The sequence below is a fragment of the Oncorhynchus kisutch genome, linkage group LG24 (assembly GCF_002021735.2).
Source record: "Oncorhynchus kisutch isolate 150728-3 linkage group LG24, Okis_V2, whole genome shotgun sequence".
NCBI lineage: Eukaryota > Metazoa > Chordata > Actinopteri > Salmoniformes > Salmonidae > Oncorhynchus > Oncorhynchus kisutch.
The window spans coordinates 30,632,820-30,655,633 of NC_034197.2; the positions used below are offsets into that span (position 1 = coordinate 30,632,820).

At 49.3% G+C, this 22,814-nt stretch overlaps 1 protein-coding gene across 4 annotated transcripts in view; it reads right to left on the reverse strand.

The window, feature by feature from the left end:
• The window catches only part of znf512b (zinc finger protein 512B), an 82,477-nt gene that overhangs the window by 17,624 nt on the left and 42,039 nt on the right, over positions 1-22,814 (reverse strand). For all 4 annotated transcript variants that reach the window (XM_031803620.1, XM_031803618.1, XM_031803621.1 and 1 more), the window contains 3 exons: positions 11,737-11,868; positions 11,455-11,582; positions 9,483-9,575 (listed from right to left, as the gene is read on the reverse strand). In XM_031803620.1, coding sequence (XP_031659480.1) covers positions 9,483-9,575; positions 11,455-11,582; positions 11,737-11,868 — 353 coding nt within the window. The remainder of the gene's footprint in view (positions 1-9,482; positions 9,576-11,454; positions 11,583-11,736; positions 11,869-22,814) is intronic.

Below are 22,814 nucleotides of genomic sequence, written 5' to 3' on the forward strand. Positions count from 1 at the left end.
GGAGGGGACGACACATCAGGGCAGTCACAGTCAGATGACCGAGGACAGGGGAGGGGACGACCACATCAGTGGCAGTCACATGCCAGAGAGAGGACAGGGGGAGTGGGAAGACACATCAGGGTAGTCACAGCCAGAGACAGGAACAGGGGAGGGGAAGACACATCAGGCGGCAGTCACAGCCATAGAGAGGGGGAGGGGAGGGGACAACACATCAGGGCAGTCACAGCCAGAGAGAGGACTACGGGGAGGGGACGACACTCAGGGCAGTCACAGTCAGAGAGAGGACAGGGGAGGGGACGACACATCAGGGCAGTCACAGTGAGGACCACGGGGAGGGGGACGACATCAGGGCAGTCACAGCCAGAGTGAGGACAGGGGAGGGGAAGACATATCGGGGCAGTCACAGACAGAGAGAGTACATGGGAGGGGACGACACATCAGGGCAGTCACAGCCAGAGAGAGTCATGGGAGGGGACGACACATCAGGGCAGTCACAGCCAGAGAGAGTCATGGGAGGGGAAGACACATCAGGGCAGTCACAGCCAGAGAGAGGACAGGGGAGGGGAAGACACATCAGGGCAGTCACAGCCAGAGAGAAGACATGGGAGGGGACGACAAATCAGGGCAGTCACAGCCAGAGAGAGTCATGGGAGGGGACGACACATCAGGGCAGTCACAGCCAGAGAGAGGACAGGGGAGGGGACGACACATTAGGGCAGTCACAGCCAGAGAGAGGACAGGGGAGGGGAAGACACATCAGGGCAGTCACAGCCAGAGAGAGGACGAAACATCAGGGCAGTCACAGCCAGAGAGAGGACAGGGGAGGGGACGACACATCAGGGCAGTCACAGCCAGAGAGAGGACAGGGGAGGGGACGACACATCAGGGCAGTCACAGTGAGGACAGGGGAGGGGACAACACATCAGGGCAGTCACAGCCAGAGAGAGGACAGGGGAGGGAACGACACATCAGGGCAGTCACAGTGAGGACAGGGGAGGGGACGACACATCAGGGCAGTCACAGCCAGAGAGAGGACAGGGGAGGGGACGACACATCAGGGCAGTCACAGTCAGAGAGAGGACAGGGGAGGGGACGACACATCAGGGCAGTCACAGCCAGAGAGAGGACAGGGGAGGGGACGACACGTCAGGGCAGTCACAGCCAGAGAGAGGACAGGGGAGGGGACGACACATCAGGGCAGTCATTGCCAGAGAGAGGACAGGGGAGGGGACGACACATCAGGGCAGTCACAGACAGAGAGGACAGGGGAGGGGACGACACATCAGGGCAGTCACAGCCAGAGAGAGGACAGGGGAGGGGATGACACATCAGGGCAGTCACAGCCAGAGAGAGGACAGGGGAGGGGACGACACATCAGGGCAGTCCATTTTCATTTACTTATGTTTTTTAGATTGGTACACTCTTAGAAAAATGGTTCCAAAAGGGTTCTTCGGCTGTCCCCATAGGAGAACCCTTTGAAGAACTCTTTTTGGGTTCCAGGTAGAACACATGGGGACATTTTTTCTAAGAGTGTACAGATGAAGGAGGGAAAGCCATTTGAGATTATTGAGACACATCCCTAGTCTGAGAGGGAAAAGAGGGGGATAAGACTGCAACTCAGAGGAATACATGTTATTCCCACACTAAAACAAAGTGAATCATGTCAGTCAGACCCTGAGGCTGGAGAACACACTCCCACCAGTCTTAGATCCACCAGGGGACACACAGAAACCCCCAGCATTTATTTGTAAAACCTTTATCAGACATGAGCGAGAGTGAGGGGGGAGAAAGAGTGAAAGAGAAATATATATTGAAAAAGACAGAAAGAAAGAGAGTGGGAAAGAGCAAGACAGACATTTTGTGAGAGTGTGATAGGAAGTAAGAGAGAGCGAAAGAGAAAAATAGAGAGAAAGGGAGCACAAGAGAGAGAGAAAGAGAGAGAGGGAGCACTAGAGACAGAGGGAGCACGAGAGAGAGCACTAGAGCGAGAGGGAGCACGAGAGAGAGAGAGCGAGAGAGAGCACTAGAGAGAGAGAGAGCACTAGAGAGAGAGAGCACTAGAGAGAGAGAGAGCACTAGAGAGAGAGAGAGCACTAGACAGAAGAGAGAGCACTAGACAGAGAGAGCACTAGAGAGAGAGAGCACTACAGAGAGAGCACTAGAGAGAGAGAGCACAAGACAGAGAGAGAGAGTAGGAGGGAGCACGAGTGAGAGAGAGCACTAGAGAGAGAAAGCGAGCACTAGAGAGAGAGAGCACTAGAGCGAGAGAGAGAGCACTAGAGAGAGAGAGAGCACTAGAGAGAGAGTGAGAGCACTAGAGAGAGAGAGCACAAGACAGAGAGAGAGAGCACTAGAAAGAGAGAGCAATAGAGAGAGAGAGCACAAGACAGAGAGAGAGAGCACTGGAGAGAGAGAGCACTAGAGAGAGAGAGAGCACTAGAGAGAGAGAGAGAGCACTAGAGAGAGAGAGCACAAGACAGAGAGAGAGAGCACTAGAGAGAGAGAGCACTGAGAGAGAGAGCACTAGAGAGAGAGAGCACTAGAGAGAGAGCACTAGAGAGAGAGAGCACTAGAGAGAGAGAGAGCACTAGAGAGAGAGAGCACTAGAGAGAGAGAGCACTAGAGAGAGAGAGCACTAGAGAGAGAGCACTAGAGAGAGAGAGCACTAGAGAGAGAGAGAGCACAAGACAGAGAGAGAGAGTAGGAGGGAGCACGAGTGAGAGAGAGCACTAGAGAGAGAAAGCGAGCACTAGAGAGAGAGAGCACTAGAGCAAGAGAGAGAGCACTAGAGAGAGAGAGAGCACTAGAGAGAGAGAGTGAGAGCACTAGAGAGAGAGAGCACAAGACAGAGAGAGAGAGAGCAATAGAGAGAGAGAGCACAAGACAGAGAGAGAGAGAGAGAGCACTGGAGAGAGAGAGCACTAGAAGAGAGAAGCACTAGAGAGAGAGAGAGCACTAGAGAGAGAGAGAGAGCACTAGAGAGAGAGAGCACTAGAGACAGAGCACGAGAGAGAGAGCACTAGAGAGAGAGAGCACTAGAGAGAGAGAGAGCACTAGAGATAGAGAGAGCACTAGAGAGAGAGAGAGCACTAGAGAGAGAGAGAGCACTAGAGAGAGAGAGAGCACTAGAGAGAGAGAGAGAGCACTAGAGAGAGAGAGAGCACTATAGAGAGAGAGAGAGCACTAGAGAGAGAGCACTAGGAGAGAGAGAGCACTAGAGAGAGAGGGAGCACGAGAGAGAGAGGGAGCACTAGAGAGAGAGAGAGCACTAGAGAGAGAGAGAGCACTAGAGAGAGAGAGCACTAGAGAGAGAGAGAGCACTAGAGAGAGAGAGAGCACTATAGAGAGAGAGCACTAGAGAGAGAGAGAGCACTAGAGAGAGAGAGCACTAGAGAGAGAGAGAGAGCCCTAGAGAGAGAGCACTAGGAGAGAGAGAGAGGGAGCACGAGAGAGAGAGGGAGCACGAGAGAGAGAGAGAGAGAGCACTAGACAGAGAGAGAGAGAGAGCACTAGAGAGAGAGAGCACTAGAGAGAGAGAGAGCACAAGACACAGAGAGAGAGAGCACTAGAGAGAGAGTGAGAGAGTACTAGAGAGAGAGAGCACAAGACAGAGAGAGCACTAGAGAGAGAGAGCACAAGACAGAGAGAGAGAGCACTAGAGAGAGAGAGCAATAGAGAGAGAGAGAGCACAAGACAGAGAGCACTGGCGAGAGAGAGCACTAGAGAAAGAGAGAGAGCACTAGAGAGAGAGAGAGAGCACAAGACAGAGAGAGAGAGCACTAGAGAGAGAGAGCACTAGAGAGAGAGAGAGCACAAGACAGAGAGAGAGAGACCACTAGAGAGAGAGTGAGAGAGCACTAGAGAGAGAGCACAAGACAGAGAGAGAGCACTAGAGAGAGAGAGAGAGCACTAGAGAGAGAGAGAGCACTAGAGAGAGAGAGCACGAGAGAGAGAGCACTAGAGAGAGAGAGAGCACTAGAGAGAGAGAGCACTAGAGAGAGAGAGAGCACTAGAGAGAGAGCACTAGAGAGAGAGAGCACTAGAGAGAGAGAGCACTAGAGAGAGAGAGAGCACTAGAGAGAGAGAGCACTAGAGAGAGAGAGAGAGCCCTAGAGAGAGAGCACTAGGAGAGAGAGAGAGGGAGCACGAGAGAGAGAGAGAGAGGGAGCACGAGAGAGAGAGAGAGCACTAGACAGAGAGAGAGAGAGCACTAGAGAGAGAGAGCACTAGAGAGAGAGAGAGCACAAGACAGAGAGAGAGAGAGCACTAGAGAGAGAGTGAGAGAGCACAAGACAGAGAGAGCACTAGAGAGAGAGAGCACAAGACAGAGAGAGAGAGCACTAGAGTGAGAGAGCAATAGAGAGAGAGAGCACAAGACAGAGAGCACTGGCGAGAGAGAGCACTAGAGAAAGAGAGAGAGCACTAGAGAGAGAGAGAGAGCACAAGACAGAGAGAGAGCACTAGAGAGAGAGAGCACTAGAGAGAGAGAGAGCACAAGACAGAGAGAGAGAGACCACTAGAGAGAGAGTGAGAGAGCACTAGAGAGAGAGCACAAGACAGAGAGAGAGCACTAGAGAGAGAGAGAGAGCACTAGAGAGAGAGAGAGCACTAGAGAGAGAGCACTAGAGAGAGAGCACGAGAGAGAGAGAGCACTAGAGAGAGAGAGCACTAGAGAGAGAGAGCACTAGAGAGAGAGAGCACTAGAGAGAGAGCACTAGAGAGAGAGAGCACTAGAGAGAGAGAGAGAGCACTAGAGAGAGAGAGCACGAGAGAGAGAGAGAGAGGGAGCACGAGAGAGAGAGAGAGAGAGAGAGAGAGAGCACTAGACAGAGAGAGAGAGAGCACTAGAGAGAGAGAGCACTAGAGAGAGAGAGCACTAGAGAGAGAGAGAGATCACTAGAGAGAGAGAGCATTAGGGAGAGAGAGAGCACTAGAGAGAGAGAGAGAGAGAGGGAGCACGAGAGAGAGAGAGAGAGAGAGAGAGAGAGAGAGAAGAAGAGAGCAATAGACAGAGAGAGAGAGCACTAGACAGAGAGAGAGAGAGCACTAGAGAGAGAGAGCACTAGAGAGAGAGAGAGCACTAGAGAGAGAGAGAGAGAGCACTAGAGAGAGAGAGAGCACTAGAGAGAGAGAGGGGAGCACTAGAGAGAGAGAGCACAAGACAGAGAGAGAGAGAGAGAGAGAGCACTAGAGAGAGAGAGCACAAGACAGAGAGAGCACTAGAGAGAGAGGAGCACTACAGAGAGAGCACTAGAGAGAGAGAGCACAAGACAGAGAGAGAGAGTAGGAGGGGAGCACGAGTGAGAGAGAGCACTAGAGAGAGAAAGCGAGCACTAGAGAGAGAGAGCACTAGAGCGAGAGAGAGAGCACTAGAGAGAGAGAGCACAAGACAGAGAGAGAGAGCACTAGAAAGAGAGAGCAATAGAGAGAGAGAGCACAAGACAGAGAGAGAGAGCACTGGAGAGAGAGAGCACTAGAGAGAGAGAGAGCACTAGAGAGAGAGAGAGAGCACTAGAGAGAGAGAGCACAAGACAGAGAGAGAGAGCACTAGAGAGAGAGAGCACGAGAGAGAGAGCACTAGAGAGAGAGAGCACTAGAGAGAGAGCACTAGAGAGAGAGAGCACTAGAGAGAGAGAGAGCACTAGAGAGAGAGAGCACTAGAGAGAGAGCATTAGAGAGAGAGCACTAGAGAGAGAGAGAGGGAGCACGAGAGAGAAAGAGAGCAATAGACAGAGAGCACTAGAGAGAGAGGGAGCACGAGAGAGAAAGAGAGCAATAGACAGAGAGAGAGAGCACTAGACAGAGAGAGAGAGAGAGAGAGCACTAGAGAGAGAGCACAAGACAGAGAGAGAGAGAGAGCACTAGAGAGAGAGAGAGCACTAGAAAGAGAGAGCACTAGAGAGAGAGAGGGAGCACTAGAGAGAGAGAGGGAGCACTAGAGAGAGAGAGAGCACAAGACAGAGAGAGAGAGAGAGAGCACTAGAGAGAGAGCACAAGACAGAGAGAGAGAGCACTAGAGAGAGAGCACTAGAGAGAGAGCACTAGAGAGAGAGAGCACTAGAGAGAGATGAGAGCACCAGACAGAGAGAGAGAGTAGGAGGGAGCACGAGTGAGAGAGAGCACTAGAGAGAGAGAGAGCACTAGAGAGAGAGAGAGCACTAGAGCGAGAGAGAGAGCACTAGAGAGAGAGAGCACTAGAGAGAGAGAGAGCACTAGAGAGAGAGAGAGAGAGCACTAGAGAGAGAGAGAGCACTAGAGAGAGAGAGGGAGCACTAGAGAGAGAGAGCACAAGACAGAGAGAGAGAGAGAGAGAGCACTAGAGAGAGAGAGCACAAGACAGAGAGAGCCACTAGAGAGAGAGAGCACTACAGAGAGAGAGCACTAGAGAGAGAGAGCACAAGACAGAGAGAGAGAGTAGGAGGGAGCACGAGTGAGAGAGAGCACTAGAGAGAGAAAGCGAGCACTAGAGAGAGAGAGCACTAGAGCGAGAGAGAGAGCACTAGAGAGAGAGAGAGCACTAGAGAGAGAGTGAGAGCACTAGAGAGAGAGAGCACAAGACAGAGAGAGAGAGCACTAGAAAGAGAGAGCAATAGAGAGAGAGAGCACAAGACAGAGAGAGAGAGCACTGGAGAGAGAGAGCACTAGAGAGAGAGAGAGCACTAGAGAGAGAGAGAGAGCACTAGAGAGAGAGAGCACAAGACAGAGAGAGAGAGCACTAGAGAGAGAGCACGAGAGAGAGAGCACTAGAGAGAGAGAGCACTAGAGAGAGAGCACTAGAGAGAGAGAGCAACTAGAGAGAGAGAGAGCACTAGAGAGAGAGAGCACTAGAGAGAGAGCATTAGAGAGAGAGCACTAGAGAGAGAGAGAGGGAGCACGAGAGAGAAGAGAGCAATAGACAGAGAGCACTAGAGAGAGAGAGAGAGAGGGAGCACGAGAGAGAAAGAGAGCAATAGACAGAGAAGAGAGCACTAGACAGAGAGAGAGAGAGCACTAGAGAGAGAGCACAAGACAGAGAGAGAGAGAGAGAGAGCACTAGAGAGAGAGAGAGCACAAGACAGAGAGAGAGAGAGAGAGCACTAGAGAGAGAGCACAAGACAGAGAGAGAGAGCACTAGAGAGAGAGCACATAGAGAGAGAGCACTAGAGAGAGAGAGCACTAGAGAGAGAGAGAGCACAAGACAGAGAGAGAGGAGTAGGAGGGAGCACGAGTGAGAGAGAGCACTAGAGGAGAGAGAGAGCACTAGAGAGAGAGAGAGCACATAGAGCGAGGAGAGAGAGCACTAGAGAGAGAGTGAGAGCACTAGAGAGAGAGAGAGAGCACTAGAGAGAGAGAGCACAAGACAGAGAGAGAGAGCACTAGAGAGAGAGAGCACGAGAGAGAGAGCACTAGAGAGAGAGAGCACTAGAGAGAGAGAGAGCACTAGAGAGAGAGAGAAGAGCATCTAGAGATAGAGAGAGAGCACTAGAGAGAGAGATAGCACTAGAGAGAGAGAGAGAGCACTAGAGAGAGAGAGAGCACTAGAGAGAGAGAGAGAGCACTAGAGAGAGAGCACTAGAGAGAGAGCACTAGAGAGAGAGAGAGCACTAGAGAGAGAGCACTAGAGAGAGAGAGCACTAGAGAGAGAGAGAGCACTAGAGAGAGAGGCACTAGAGAGAGAAGAGCACTAGAGAGAGAGAGCACTAGAGAGAGAGCATTAGAGAGAGAGAGAGCACTAGAGAGAGAGAGGGGGAGCACGAGAGAGAAAGAGAGCAATAGACAGAGAGAGAGAGCACTAGACAGAGAGAGAGAGAGAGCACTAGAGAGAGAGCACAAGACAGAGAGAGAGAGAGAGAGAGAGAGAGCACTAGAGAGAGAGAGCACTAGAGAGAGAGAGAGAGCACTAGAGAGAGAGCACTAGAGAGAGAGAGGGAGCACTAGAGAGAGAGAGAGCACAAGACAGAGAGAGAGAGAGCACTAGAGAGAGAGCACAAGACAGAGAGAGAGCACTAGAGAGAGAGCACTAGAGAGAGAGAGCACTAGAGAGAGAGAGAGCACAAGACAGAGAGAGAGCACTAGAGAGAGAGAGAGCACTAGAGCGAGAGAGAGAGCACTAGAGAGAGAGTGAGAGCACTAGAGAGAGAGAGAGCACAAGACAGAGAGAGAGAGCACTAGAGAGAGAGAGCAATAGAGAGAGAGAGAGCACTAGAGAGAGAGAGAGCACTAGAGAGAGAGAGCACAAGACAGAGAGAGAGAGAGCACTAGAGAGAGAGAGAGCACTAGAGAGAGAGAGCACGAGAGAGAGAGCACTAGAGAGAGAGAGAGCACTAGAGAGAGAGAGCACTAGAGAGAGAGAGCACTAGAGAGAGAGCACTAGAGAGAGAGAGCACTAGAGAAAGAGAGAGCACTAGAGAGAGAGAGCACTAGCGAGAGAGAGAGCACTAGAGAGAGAGAGCACTAGAGAGAGAGAGAGAGAGAGAGAGAGAGAGAGAGAGAGAGGGGAGAAAGGGTTCCAAAAGAGTTCTTCGGCTGTCGCCATAGGATAACCCTTTTTGGTTGCAGTTAGAACTCGTTTGGGTTCCATCTAGAACCCTATGTGAAACGGGTTCTATATGGAACCAAAAAGGGTTCTTCTAAAGGTTCTCCTATGGAGAGAGCTGAAGAACCCTTGTTGGTTCTAGCACCTTTGTTTCTAAAACAGTAGAAAATACGAGTTAGCTGGTGTATCACAGTACAACAACAAGGTCACTGTCATCCTGCTGGCTTTTCCCACACTGCACTGTGGCTCAGCCATGTGACCAGAGGACACACACTGGGTACAGATTAGCAATGATGCCACTTCTGCAGGTAATGCAGAACAACACAAACACTCACACACACACACACACACACACACACACACACACACACACACACACACACACACACACACAATGGAAGTTCGAATCACTGCTTTAAAACACAAACTGTACTCTCTCCTCATAATGATATGGAGAGCTGCCAATATGACCATGGGACAAAAGGCAGGGACTGAACACAAATGAGGGCATCATTTAAACAGATCAGCTATGATGGCAAGGCTGACTGGAATACACACACACACACAGGTTTGCTCATTTATATTTGATGATGCTTTCTGAGATAGTAGTTTTGAATTATTCAACAAACTTAATTGGAGCAGCATTCCACTAATGCAGGAGTGAGGGCCATGTTGATATCTTGATGAACCTCTCTACCGAGGGACTTAACACAGCACCAGAATGTAATGTGCTTTCAGAACGGCCATATCAATCAGAACTTCAGCCAAAAAGCATAACAATAGAAATCAATTAGGACATTTCACCCCCAATCCCAAACCAATGCCTCACGTCTGAAGGGAACAGAGTCCCTCCGCTGTCATGTTGCTGATGAAACCCACAGGGTTACTTTTCAAATGGATCCTTTCTGACCAGCGGATCAATAGATCAATCAACTTCGGGAAAGTGTGTGTGTGTGTGTGTGTGTACCTTGCTGCTGTGCTCAGCCATTGTATGGTAGTTCAGTCCGGCCTTGGACCTGAACTGTTTGTGGCACTCCTGGCACTTCAGGGCATCCTGGAGCTGCAGGGTTAAAGGACAAAGGTCACACAGTCATTCTTATTCATCAGAGCCTCTTGGATCCAATGACAGTAAAGAACCTATGAAAAGAGAGTGCATTTCTGCTCACTGTTCCCCCAACGTGAGCTTAACATGAGCTAGTGATACAGAACCATTTCACCCAGAATGGTATTTGTCAGGTAATCATCAAGACCAATAAGTGGAAAGTAGCCATTTTCATGAAGACACACGTATGGATGAAACTGGAAGAATCTGGAAGAGGAAGATGTTTTACAGTGACTGACCCCTGTGCTGATGTGGGGATTCCACCCCTCCTTAATGGCATTGCAGTCACTTTTACAGTCTCACAGCCCACCAGGCCAGGCTTCATAAAGAACAGGCTCTCAAAAGTACCTACTGACCCAGCTTACTGCCACACAGCAATCTCAGTGTGTGTCTGAATAGTCCAGGCTACCTCTCCTTGTGTCCTTTCCTGATTGCTTTGAGCTAGCCTGGGTTTACAGATTGGTACAGTTAAACGAGTGGAGGCTACTTCAGAGTATTGAGACTCAGCCACAGTCATTCCTCCAGCCCTTCAATCATTACTTTGCAATCGAATGGCTCCCCAGACCTTTCCCGAGGGGTCCTCAGAGGGAGGCAGGCATCTAACAGTGTTACAATATTAGTCAGAACTCGATGAAGTGGTTAAAACTGCATCACAGAAAGCAGTACAATAATTCAAATACCAATATAATAAACTGTAATACACTCCGCGGACACTTTATTAGGTACAACCATCTCGTACCGGTCGGACCCCCGAACAGCTGAAATCTTCAGCATATGGAAACGTTGCTCAATTGGTATCAAGGAGCCTAACGTGTGCCATGAAAGGCTACCAGGCAGGAAGGGCCATGGACTCATGCTGCTTAAGCCAAAACCGAACTCTGCCATGCAACAGGAAGTAGGATTCGCCAGACCAGACAATGTTTTTCCACCCCTCAGTTGTCCAGTGTTGGTGATCACGTGCCCACTGGAGCTGCTTCTTGTTTTTAGCTGATAGGAGCAGAACCCGGTGTGGTCGTCTGCTGCAATAGTCCATGTGTGTCAAGGGTCGACGAGTTGTACTTTCTGAGATGTCGTTTTGCACACCACTGTTGAACTGCGCTGCTACAGTATTTTCCTGTTTGTGGCCTGCCTGTTAGCTTGCACGATTCTCATCAACAAACCACGTGACTCACTGTCTGTAGGAGCTACCATTTTCATGAACAGGGTGGTGTACCTAATAAACTGTCCACTGAGTGTATATTGTTCTTGTACACAGCATTCTATACTGTACAGTAATATTTAGATGTTGGTATAAATATGTATGGCAACTGACGCTGATCAGAATGTGTTCAGAACAATTGTTTGAGCGAGTTAGAATCAAGAACAGATGTGGAACAGTACCCAAGTATAATATTATACAGAACATGGGAAATATGGAATGGGATTTAGGGCAAGTGTCAAATGATATACTGTGGTTTCAGAGTTTCAACAGAGAGTGTGAAACACAATCCTTAATTTAGAGGAATGAAAGCCAGATGTGACGAGAATGGTGATGACGGATCATAAATATATGGTTCGCCCCCAAAATCAAAATATGTTATGTCAAATGTATTCAGAAGTCGAACTGAGTCAGAATATGGCTGTTGTGAGGATCTGTTGTGAGGATCTGTTGTGAGGATCTGTTGTGAGGATCCTGCTACAAGCAGTAAGAGAAATCTGCAGACTACAGTCTCAAATGAAAGGGAATGATGGGAACTATTTCATTTGAGTTGTGAAAACATCTGTTTGGATTGATATGGTTCTCCTGTACAATCACCCTAGGCCTCTGTTCTGATTGACAGCTGTGTGGTCCACTCACCTTTTGGCAGATCTCCATGTGTTTCTTAAGGCCGGAGACGGTCTTTCTGGTGACGATGGAGCAGGTAGGACAGAGCACCTCCCCTCGCTCTGAGATGGCATGCTGCCACTGGGCCTCTGCTGGAGTACCTTGAGGATACATCAACCAATCAACCAATCAATACTTTATATTGTCAAAAACACGCCGAGGTAAACATGCGTACGAGGAAGTAAATTGGGAGATGGTTTTTGTCTTGTCAATAAACCAAAATACACAAGTCGTCCAGAACAGCCATTTCAGTACCAGAGGTGAGGGGTGGTGGGTCTCTTCTGGAGGCTGGGCCAGGGTTCTTCCTCTGGGGCTCCTCGCTGAACAGACCTCCCTCTGATCTCTTCACACGACCAGCCTTTAGCTTCTCCTCGACCTTGTTCATACCTGAAACATACAGTGTGTGACTGTGGACGTGACGTGCGTATACACGTGTGTATGGTCCAGGTTCAGTAACGGGGGAAACAGATCCAGTGACATTTACAGTCAGAGTCTAGAACAGAGTCAGTTATGCAGAGCAGTACGACACCAGGACAATTACAGAGGCATACCTTTTATTTAGCAGCTGCATTTCACAGGAGGAACAAGAGTGAGGATGTAAAATAAGAGAGAGGGAGGGAAAGAGAGAGTCAGGGAGGGAAAGAGAGAGTGAAGATAATGCTGACTAAGAAGAATGCATAGAGAGAACAATAAAAAGAAACAGAAAGAGTGGTAGAGAGAGAGGAGGCAGGGAGATGGTATGGCGCCGACAGAGATGGTCACCTCGTTTCGAATTTTAGGAAACTGTGCAATATTTTAAATTTGTTTATGTATTATATCTTACATTGTTACCCCATGAAATCTTAAGTCTTATTAGCAACGTCAACTTACCAACATTACGACCAGGAATAAGACTTTCCCGAAGCGGATCCTCTGTTCGGACCAGCACCCAGGACAATGGTGCTAATTCCAGTATGCGATCCAAAACAACGGCACTGCAGAAGGGGCAGACGAAGCAGCCACCTGGCCAGACTCCGTAGACGTGCACATCGCCCACCACTCCCGAGTATACTACTAGCCAATGTCCAGTCTCTGGACAACAAGGTAGACAAAATTCGAGCAAGGGATGCCTTCCAGAGAGACATCAGAGATTGAAACATTCTCTGTTTCACAGAAACATGGCTCTCTTGGGATATGTTGTTGGAATCGGTTCAGCCATCGGGCTTCTCCATGCATCGCGCAGACAGAGATAAAAAGGAAGGGCGGGGGTGTATGCTTTATGATTAACAACTCATGGTGTAATCATAACAACATACAGGAACTCAAGTCCTTCTGCTCACCAGATCTATAATTCCTTACAATCAAGTGCCGGCCAATTTACCTACCAAGAGAATTCTCATCAGTTATGTCACAGCTGTGTACATTCCCCCTCAAGCAGACACCAAGATGGCCATCAAGGGACTTCACTGGACTATATGCAAACTGAAAACCATACATCCTAAGGCTGCATTTATTGTAGCTGAGGATTTTAACAAAGCAAATTTGAGAATAGGTCTACCGAAATTCTTCCAGCATATTGATTTTGCTACGTGCATGCACAACACCCTCGACCACTGCTACTCTAACTCCCGCGATGCATACAAAGCCCTCCTCCGCCCTCTCTTCGGCAAATCCGACCACGACGCCATCTTGCTCCTTCCGTCTTATAGGCAAAATCGGACACCGACGTCACGCTTCCAGACAAACTAAACACCTTCTTTGCCCGCTTTGAGGATAATACAGTGCCACCTTCACGGCCCGCTAACAAGGACTGCACCCCTCCCCCCTTATCCGTGGCTGACGTGAGTAAAATATTTAAAAGTGTTAACCCTCGCAAGGCTGCTGGCCCAGACGGCATCCCTAGCCGCAGCCTGAGAGCATGCGCTAGATGACTACCGCCCCATAGCACTCACTTCTGTCATCATGAAGTGCTTTGAGAGACTAGTCAAGGATCATATCACCTCCACCTTACCGGCCACCCTAGACCCACTTCAGTTTGCATATCACCCCAGCAGGTCCACAGACGACGCAATCACCATCACACTGCACTCTGCCCTATCCCATCTGGACAAAAGGAATACCTATGTAAGAATGCTGTTCATTGACGACAACTCAGCATTCAACACCATAGTACCCTCCAAATCAAGATCAAGCTGGAGGCCCTGGCTCAATCCTGCTCTGTGCAATGGGGTCCTGGACTTTCTGACCGGCCACCCCAGGTGGTGAAGCCCCCTCCTGTACTCCCTGTTCACTTTAAAATCTGCTAACCATGTGTATGTGACAAATACATTTTGATTTGATAAAGAGAGAGAGGTAGAGAGAGAGGAGGCAGGGAGATGACAACAACAGAGAAAGAGAGAGAGAGGTAGAGAGAGAGGAGGCAGGGAGATGAGAACAACAGAGAAAGAGAGAGAGAGAGGTAGAGAGAGAGAAGGCAGGGAGATGAGAACAACAGAGAAAGAGAGAGAGTGGTAGAGAGAGAGGAGGCAGGGAGATGAGAACAACAGAGAAAGAGAGAGAGAGAGGTAGAGAGAGAGGAGGCAGGGAGATGAGAACAACAGAGAAAGAGAGAGAGAGTGGTAGAGAGAGAGGAGGCAGGGAGATGACAACAACAGAGAAAGAGAGGGAGAGTGGTAGAGAGAGAGAAGGCAGGGAGATGAGAACAACGGAGAAAGAGAGAGAGAGGTAGAGAGAGAGAAGGCAGGGAGATGAGAACAACAGAGAAAGAGAGAGAGAGTGGTAGAGAGAGAGGAGGCAGGGAGATGACAACAACAGAGGAAGAAAGAGAGAGAGGTAGAGAGAGAGAGAAGGCAGGGAGATGAGAACAACAGAGAAAGAGAGAGAGAGAGGTAGAGAGAGAGGAGGCAGAGAGATGAGAACAATAGAGAAAGAGAGAGAGTGGTAGAGAGAGAGGAGGCAGGGAGATGACAACAACAGAGAAAGAGAGAGAGAGAGAGGTAGAGAGAGAGGAGGCAGGGAGATGAGAACAACAGAGAAAGAGAGAGAGAGAGAGAGAGAGAGGAGGCAGAGAGATGAGAACAATAGAGAAAGAGAGAGAGAGAGGAGGCAGGGAGATGAGAACATCAGAGAAAGAGAGAGAGTGGTAGAGAAAGAGGAGGCAGGGAGATGAGAACAACAGAGAAAGAGAGAGAGAGTGGTAGAGAGAGAGGAGGCAGGGAGATGAGAACAATAGAGAAAGAGAGAGAGAGTGGTAGAGAGAGAGGAGGCAGGGAGATGAGAACAACAGAGAAAGAGGGAGGAGTGGTAGAGAGAGAGGAGGCAGGGAGATGAGAACAACAGAGAAAGAGAGAGAGGTAGAGAGAGAGGAGGCAGGGAGATGAGAACAACAGAGAAAGAGAGAGAGAGGTAGAGAGAGAGGAGGCAGGGAGATGAGAACAACAGAGAAAGAGAGAGAGAGAGGTCGAGAGAGAGGAGGCAGGGAGATGAGAACAACAGATAAAGAGAGAGAGAGTGGTAGAGAGAGAGAGGAGGCAGGGAGATGAGAACAACAGAGAAAGAGAGAGAGAGGTAGAGAGAGAGGAGGCAGAGAGATGAGAACAATAGAGAAAGAGAGAGAGAGTGATAGAGAGAGGAGGCAGGGAGATGAGAACAATAGAGAAAGAGAGAGAGAGTGGTAGAGAGAGAGGAGGCAGGGAGATGAGAACAATAGAGAAAGAGAGAGAGTGGTAGAGAGAGAGGAGGCAGGGAGATGAGAACAATAGAGAAAGAGAGAGAGAGTGGTAGAGAGAGAGGAGGCAGGGAGATGAGAACAACAGAGAAAGAGAGAGAGAGTGGTAGAGAGAGGAGGCAGGGAGATGAGAACAACAGAGAAAGAGAGAGAGAGTGGAAGAGAGAGAGGAGGCAGGGAGATGACAACAACAGAGAAAGAGAGAGAGAGTGGTAGAGAGAGAGGAGGCAGGGAGATGACAACAACAGAGAAAGATAGAGAGAGAGTGGTAGAGAGAGAGGAGGCAGGGAGATGACAACAACAGAGAAAGAGAGAGAGAGTGGTAGAGAGAGAGGAGGCAGGGAGATGAGAACAATAGAGAAAGAGAGAGAGAGTGGAAGAGAGAGAGGAGGCAGGGAGATGACAACAACAGAGAAAGAGAGAGAGAGGTAGAGAGAGAGGAGGCAGAGAGATGAGAACAATAGAGAAAGAGAGAGAGAGAGTGATAGAGAGAGGAGGCAGGGAGATGAGAACAATAGAGAAAGAGAGAGAGAGTGGTAGAGAGAGAGGAGGCAGGGAGATGAGAACAATAGAGAAAGAGAGAGAGTGGTAGAGAGAGAGGAGGCAGGGAGATGAGAACAATAGAGAAAGAGAGAGAGAGTGGTAGAGAGAGAGGAGGCAGGGAGATGAGAACAACAGAGAAAGAGAGAGAGAGTGGTAGAGAGAGAGGAGGCAGGGAGATGAGAACAATAGAGAAAGAGAGAGAGAGTGGTAGAGAGAGGAGGCAGGGAGATAAGAACAACAGAGAAAGAGAGAGAGAGTGGAAGAGAGAGAGGAGGCAGGGAGATGACAACAACAGAGAAAGAGAGAGAGAGTGGTAGAGAGAGAGGAGGCAGGGAGATGAGAACAACAGAGAAAGAGAGAGAGAGAGGTAGAGAGAGAGGAGGCAGGGAGATGAGAACAGTAGAGAATGAGAGAGAGAGTGGTAGAGAGAGAGGAGGCAGGGAGATGAGAACAACAGAGAAAGAGAGAGTGGTAGAGAGAGAGGAGGCAGGGAGATGAGAACAATAGAGAAAGAGAGAGAGAGTGGTAGAGAGAGGAGGCAGGGAGATGAGAACAACAGAGAAAGAGAGAGAGAGTGGAAGAGAGAGAGGAGGCAGGGAGATGACAACAACAGAGAAAGAGAGAGAGAGTGGTAGAGAGAGAGGATGCAGGGAGATGGCAACAACAGAGAAAGAGAGAGAGAGAGGTAGAGAGAGAGGAGGCAGGGAGATGAGAACAACAGAGAAAGAGAGAGGTAGAGAGAGAGGAGGCAGAGAGATGAGAACAATAGAGAAAGCGAGAGAGAGAGGAGGCAGGGAGAGGAGGCAGGGAGATGACAACAACAGAGAAAGAGAGAGAGAGTGGTAGAGAGAGAGGAGGCAGGGAGATGAGAACAATAGAGAAAGAGAGAGAGTGGTAGAGAGAGAGGAGGCAGGGAGATGAGAACAATAGAGAAAGAGAGAGAGTGATAGAGAGAGAGAGGAGGCAGGGAGATGAGAACAATAGAGAAGAGAGAGAGAGTGGTAGAGAGAGAGGAGGCAGGGAGATGACAACAACAGAGAAAGAGAGAGAGAGTGGTAGAGAGAGAGGGAGGCAGGGAGATGACAACAACAGAGAAAGAGAGAGAGAGAGAGAGAGAGGTAGAGAGAGGAGGCAGGGAGATGAGAACAACAGAGAAAGAGAGAGAGAGAGGTAGAGAGAGAGGAGGCAGGGAGATGAGAACAATAGAGAAAGAGAGAGAGTGGTAGAGAGAGAGGAAGCAGGGAGATGACAACAATAGAGAAAGAGAGAGAGTGGTAGAGAGAGAGGAGGCAGGGAGATGAGAACAATAGAGAAAGAGAAAGAGTGGTAGAGAGAGAGGAGGCAGGGAGATGAGGACAACAGAGAAAGAGAGAGAGAGTGGTAGAGAGAGAGGAGGCAGGGAGATGACAACAACAGAGAAAGAGAGAGAGAGTGGTAGAGAGAGAGGAGGCAGGGAGATGACAACAACAGAGAAAGAGAGAGAGAGAGGTAGAGAGAGAGGAGGCAGGGAGATGAGAAACAATAGAGAAAGAGAGAGAGTGGTAGAGAGAGAGGAAGCAGGGAGATGAGAACAATAGAGAAAGAGAGAGAGTGGTAGAGAGAGAGGAGGCAGGGAGATGAGAACAACAGAGAAAGAGAGAGAGAGTGGTAGAGAGAGAGGAGGCAGGGAGATGACAACAACAGAGAAAGAGAGAGGTAGAGAGAGAAGATGCAGGGAGATGAGAACAATAGAGAAAGAGAGAGAGTGGTAGAGAGAGAGGAGGCAGGGAGATGACAACAACAGAGAAAGAGAGAGAGAGTGGTAGAGAGAGAGGAGGCAGGGAGATGACAACAACAGAGAAAGAGAGAGAGAGAGAGGTAGAGAGAGGAGGCAGGGAGATGAGAACAACAGAGAAAGAGAGAGAGAGAGAGGTAGAGAGAGAGAGGTAGAGAGAGAGGAGGCAGGGAGATGAGAACAATAGAGAAAGAGAGAGAGAGAGTGGTAGAGAGAGAGGAAGCAGGGAGATGAGTACAATAGAGAAAGAGAGAGAGAGAGTGGTAGAGAGAGAGGAGACAGGGAGATGAGAACAATAGAGAAAGAGAGAGAGAGAGTGGTAGAGAGAGAGGAGGCAGGGAGATGAGAACAATAGAGAAAGAGAGAGAGTGGTAGAGAGAGAGGAAGCAGGGAGATGACAACAATAGAGAAAGAGAGAGAGAGTGGTAGAGAGAGAGGAGGCAGGGAGATGACAACAACAGAGAAAGAGAGAGAGAGTGGTAGAGAGAGAGGAGGCAGGGAGATGACAACAACAGAGAAAGAGAGAGAGAGTGGTAGAGGGAGAGGAGGCAGGGAGATGAGAACAATAGAGAAAGAGAGAGAGAGAGTGGTAGAGAGGAAGCAGGGAGATGAGTACAATAGAGAAAGAGAGAGAGAGAGTGGTAGAGAGAGAGGAGACAGGGAGATGAGAACAATAGAGAAAGAGAGAGAGAGAGTGGTAGAGAGAGAGGAGGCAGGGAGATGACAACAATAGAGAAAGAGAGAGAGTGGTAGAGAGAGAGGGGGCAGGGAGATGAGAACAATAGAGAAAGAGAGAGAGTGGTAGAGAGAGAGGAAGCAGGGAGATGACAACAATAGAGAAAGAGAGAGAGAGTGGTAGAGAGAGAGGAGGCAGGGAGATGAGAACAACAGAGAAAGAGAGAGAGAGTGGTAGAGAGAGAGGAGGCAGGGAGATGACAACAATAGAGAAAGAGAGAGAGTGGTAGAGAGAGAGGAGGCAGGGAGATGACAACAACAGAGAAAGAGAGAGAGAGTGGTTAGAGAGAGAGGAGGCAGGGAGATGGCAACAACAGAGAAAGAGAGAGAGAGAGGGTAGAGAGAGAGGAGGCAGGGAGATGAGAACAACAGAGAAAGAGAGAGGTAGAGAGAGAGGAGGCAGAGAGATGAGAACAATAGAGAAAGCGAGAGAGAGAGGAGGCAGGGAGAGGAGGCAGGGAGATGACAACAACAGAGAAAGAGAGAGAGAGTGGTAGAGAGAGAGGAGGCAGGGAGATGAGAACAATAGAGAAAGAGAGAGAGTGGTAGAGAGAGAGGAGGCAGGGAGATGAGAACAATAGAGAAAGAGAGAGAGTGATAGAGAGAGAGAGGAGGCAGGGAGATGAGAACAATAGAGAAAGAGAGAGAGAGTGGTAGAGAGAGAGGAGGCAGGGAGATGACAACAACAGAGAAAGAGAGAGAGAGTGGTAGAGAGAGAGGAGGCAGGGAGATGACAACAACAGAGAAAGAGAGAGAGAGAGAGAGAGAGGTAGAGAGAGGAGGCAGGGAGATGAGAACAACAGAGAAAAGAGAGAGAGAGGTAGAGAGAGAGGAGGCAGGGAGATGAGAACAATAGAGAAAGAGAGAGAGTGGTAGAGAGAGAGGAAGCAGGGAGATGACAACAATAGAGAAGAGAGAGAGTGGTAGAGAGAGAGGAGGCAGGGAGATGAGAACAATAGAGAAAGAGAAAGAGTGGTAGAGAGAGAGGAGGCAGGGAGATGAGGACAACAGAGAAAGAGAGAGAGAGTGGTAGAGAGAGAGGAGGCAGGGAGATGACAACAACAGAGAAAGAGAGAGAGAGTGGTAGAGAGAGAGGAGGCAGGGAGATGACAACAACAGAGAAAGAGAGAGAGAGAGGTAGAGAGAGAGGAGGCAGGGAGATGAGAACAATAGAGAAAGAGAGAGAGTGGTAGAGAGAGAGGAAGCAGGGAGATGAGAACAATAGAGAAAGAGAGAGAGTGGTAGAGAGAGAGGAGGCAGGGAGATGAGAACAACAGAGAAAGAGAGAGAGAGTGGTAGAGAGAGAGGAGGCAGGGAGATGACAACAACAGAGAAAGAGAGAGGTAGAGAGAGAAGATGCAGGGAGATGAGAACAATAGAGAAAGAGAGAGAGTGGTAGAGAGAGAGGAGGCAGGGAGATGACAACAACAGAGAAAGAGAGAGAGAGTGGTAGAGAGAGAGGAGGCAGGGAGATGACAACAACAGAGAAAGAGAGAGAGAGAGAGGTAGAGAGAGGAGGCAGGGAGATGAGAACAACAGAGAAAGAGAGAGAGAGAGAGGTAGAGAGAGAGAGGTAGAGAGAGAGGAGGCAGGGAGATGAGAACAATAGAGAAAGAGAGAGAGAGAGTGGTAGAGAGAGAGGAAGCAGGGAGATGAGTACAATAGAGAAAGAGAGAGAGAGAGTGGTAGAGAGAGAGGAGACAGGGAGATGAGAACAATAGAGAAAGAGAGAGAGAGAGTGGTAGAGAGAGAGGAGGCAGGGAGATGAGAACAATAGAGAAAGAGAGAGAGTGGTAGAGAGAGAGGAAGCAGGGAGATGACAACAATAGAGAAAGAGAGAGAGAGTGGTAGAGAGAGAGGAGGCAGGGAGATGACAACAACAGAGAAAGAGAGAGAGAGTGGTAGAGAGAGAGGAGGCAGGGAGATGACAACAACAGAGAAAGAGAGAGAGAGTGGTAGAGGGAGAGGAGGCAGGGAGATGAGAACAATAGAGAAAGAGAGAGAGAGAGTGGTAGAGAGGAAGCAGGGAGATGAGTACAATAGAGAAGAGAGAGAGAGAGTGGTAGAGAGAGAGGAGACAGGGAGATGAGAACAATAGAGAAAGAGAGAGAGAGAGTGGTAGAGAGAGAGGAGGCAGGGAGATGACAACAATAGAGAAAGAGAGAGAGTGGTAGAGAGAGAGGGGCAGGGAGATGAGAACAATAGAGAAAGAGAGAGAGTGGTAGAGAGAGAGGAAGCAGGGAGATGACAACAATAGAGAAAGAGAGAGAGAGTGGTAGAGAGAGAGGAGGCAGGGAGATGAGAACAACAGAGAAAGAGAGAGAGAGTGGTAGAGAGAGAGGAGGCAGGGAGATGACAACAATAGAGAAAGAGAGAGAGTGGTAGAGAGAGAGGAGGCAGGGAGATGACAACAACAGAGAAAGAGAGAGAGAGTGGTAGAGAGAGAGGAGGCAGGGAGATGACAACAACAGAGAAAGAGAGAGAGAGTGGTAGAGGGAGAGGAGGCAGGGAGATGAGAACAACAGAGAAAGAGAGAGAGAGAGAGAGGTAGAGAGAGAGGAGGCAGGGAGATGAGAACAATAGAGAAAGAGAGAGAGTGGTAGAGAGAGAGGAAGCAGGGAGATGACAACAATAGAGAAAGAGAGAGAGTGGTAGAGAGAGAGGAGGCAGGGAGATGAGAACAATAGAGAAAGAGAGAGAGTGGTAGAGAGAGAGGAGGCAGGGAGATGAGAACAACAGAGAAAGAGAGAGAGAGTGGTAGAGAGAGAGGAGGCAGGGAGATGACAACAATAGAGAAAGAGAGAGAGTGGTAGAGAGAGAGGAGGCAGGGAGATGAGAACAATAGAGAAAGAGAGAGAGAGTGGTAGAGAGAGAGGAGGCAGGGAGATGAGAACAACAGAGAAAGAGAGAGAGAGTGGTAGAGAGAGGAGGCAGGGAGATGAGAACAACGGAGAAAGAGAGAGAGAGTGGAAGAGAGAGAGGAGGCAGGGAGTTGACAACAACAGAGAAAGAGAGAGAGAGTGGTAGAGAGAGAGGAGGCAGGGAGATGACAACAACAGAGAAAGAGAGAGAGAGTGGTAGAGGGAGAGGAGCAGGGAGATGAGAACAACAGAGAAAGAGAGAGAGAGAGGTAGAGAGAGAGGAGGCAGGGAGATGAGAACAATAGAGAAAGAGAGAGAGTGGTAGAGAGAGAGGAAGCAGGAGATGACAACAATAGAGAAAGAGAGAGAGTGGTAGAGAGAGAGGAGGCAGGGGATGAGAACAACAGAGAAAGAGAGAGAGAGTGGTAGAGAGAGGAGGCAGGGAGATGAGAACAACGGAGAAAGAGAGAGAGAGTGGAAGAGAGAGAGGAGGCAGGGAGTTGACAAACAACAGAGAAAGAGAGAGAGAGTGTAGAGAGAGAGGAGCCAGGGAGATGACAACAACAGAGAAAGAGAGAGAGAGTGGTAGAGGGAGAGGAGGCAGGGAGATGAGAACAACAGAGAAAGAGAGAGAGAGAGGTAGAGAGAGAGGAGGCAGGGAGATGAGAACCAATAGAGAAAGAGAGAGAGTGGTAGAGAGAGAGGAAGCAGGGAGATGACAACAATAGAGAAAGAGAGAGAGTGGTAGAGAGAGAGGAGGCAGGGAGATGACAACAACAGAGAAAGAGAGAGAGAGTGGTAGAGAGAGAGGAGGCAGGGAGATGAGAACAAGAGAAAGAGAGAGAGTGGTAGAGAGAGAGGAGGCAGGGAGATGACAACAACAGAGAAAGAGAGAGAGAGGTAGAGAGAGAGGAGGCAGGGAGATGACGACAATAGAGAAAGAGAGAGAGAGTGGTAGAAGAGAGGCGGGGAGATGAGAACAATAGAGAAAGAGAGAGAGAGTGGTAGAGAGAGAGGAGGCAGGGAGATGAGAACAATAGAGAAAGAGAGAGAGTGGTAGAGAGAGAGGAGGCAGGGAGATGAGAACAATAGAGAAAGAGAGAGAGAGTGGTAGAGAGAGAGGAGGCAGGGAGATGAGAACAATAGAGAAAGAGAGAGAGAGTGGTAGAGAGAGAGGAGGCAGGGAGATGAGAACAATAGAGAAAGAGAGAGAGAGTGGTAGAGAGAGGAGGCAGGGAGATGAAGAACAACAGAGAAAGAGAGAGAGAGTGGTAGAGAGAGAGGAGGCAGGGAGATGACAACAACAGAGAAAGAGAGAGAGAGTGGTAGAGAGAGAGGAGGCAGGGAGATGAGAACAACAAGAGAGAGAGAGAGAGGTAGAGAGAGAGGAGGCAGGGAGATGAGAACAATAGAGAAAGAGAGAGAGTGGTAGAGAGAGAGGAGGCAGGGAGATGAGAACAACAGAGAAAGAGAGAGTGGTAGAGAGAGAGGAGGCAGGGAGATGAGAACAATAGAGAAAGAGAGAGAGAGTGGTAGAGAGAGAAGCAGGGAGATGAGAAACAACAGAGAAAGAGAGAGAGAGTGGTAGAGAGAGAGGAGGCAGGGAGATGAGAACAACAGAGAAAGAGAGAGAGTGGTAGAGAGAGAGGAGGCAGGGAGATGACAACAAGAGAAGAGAGAGAGAGAGGTAGAGAGAGAGGAGGCAGGGAGATGA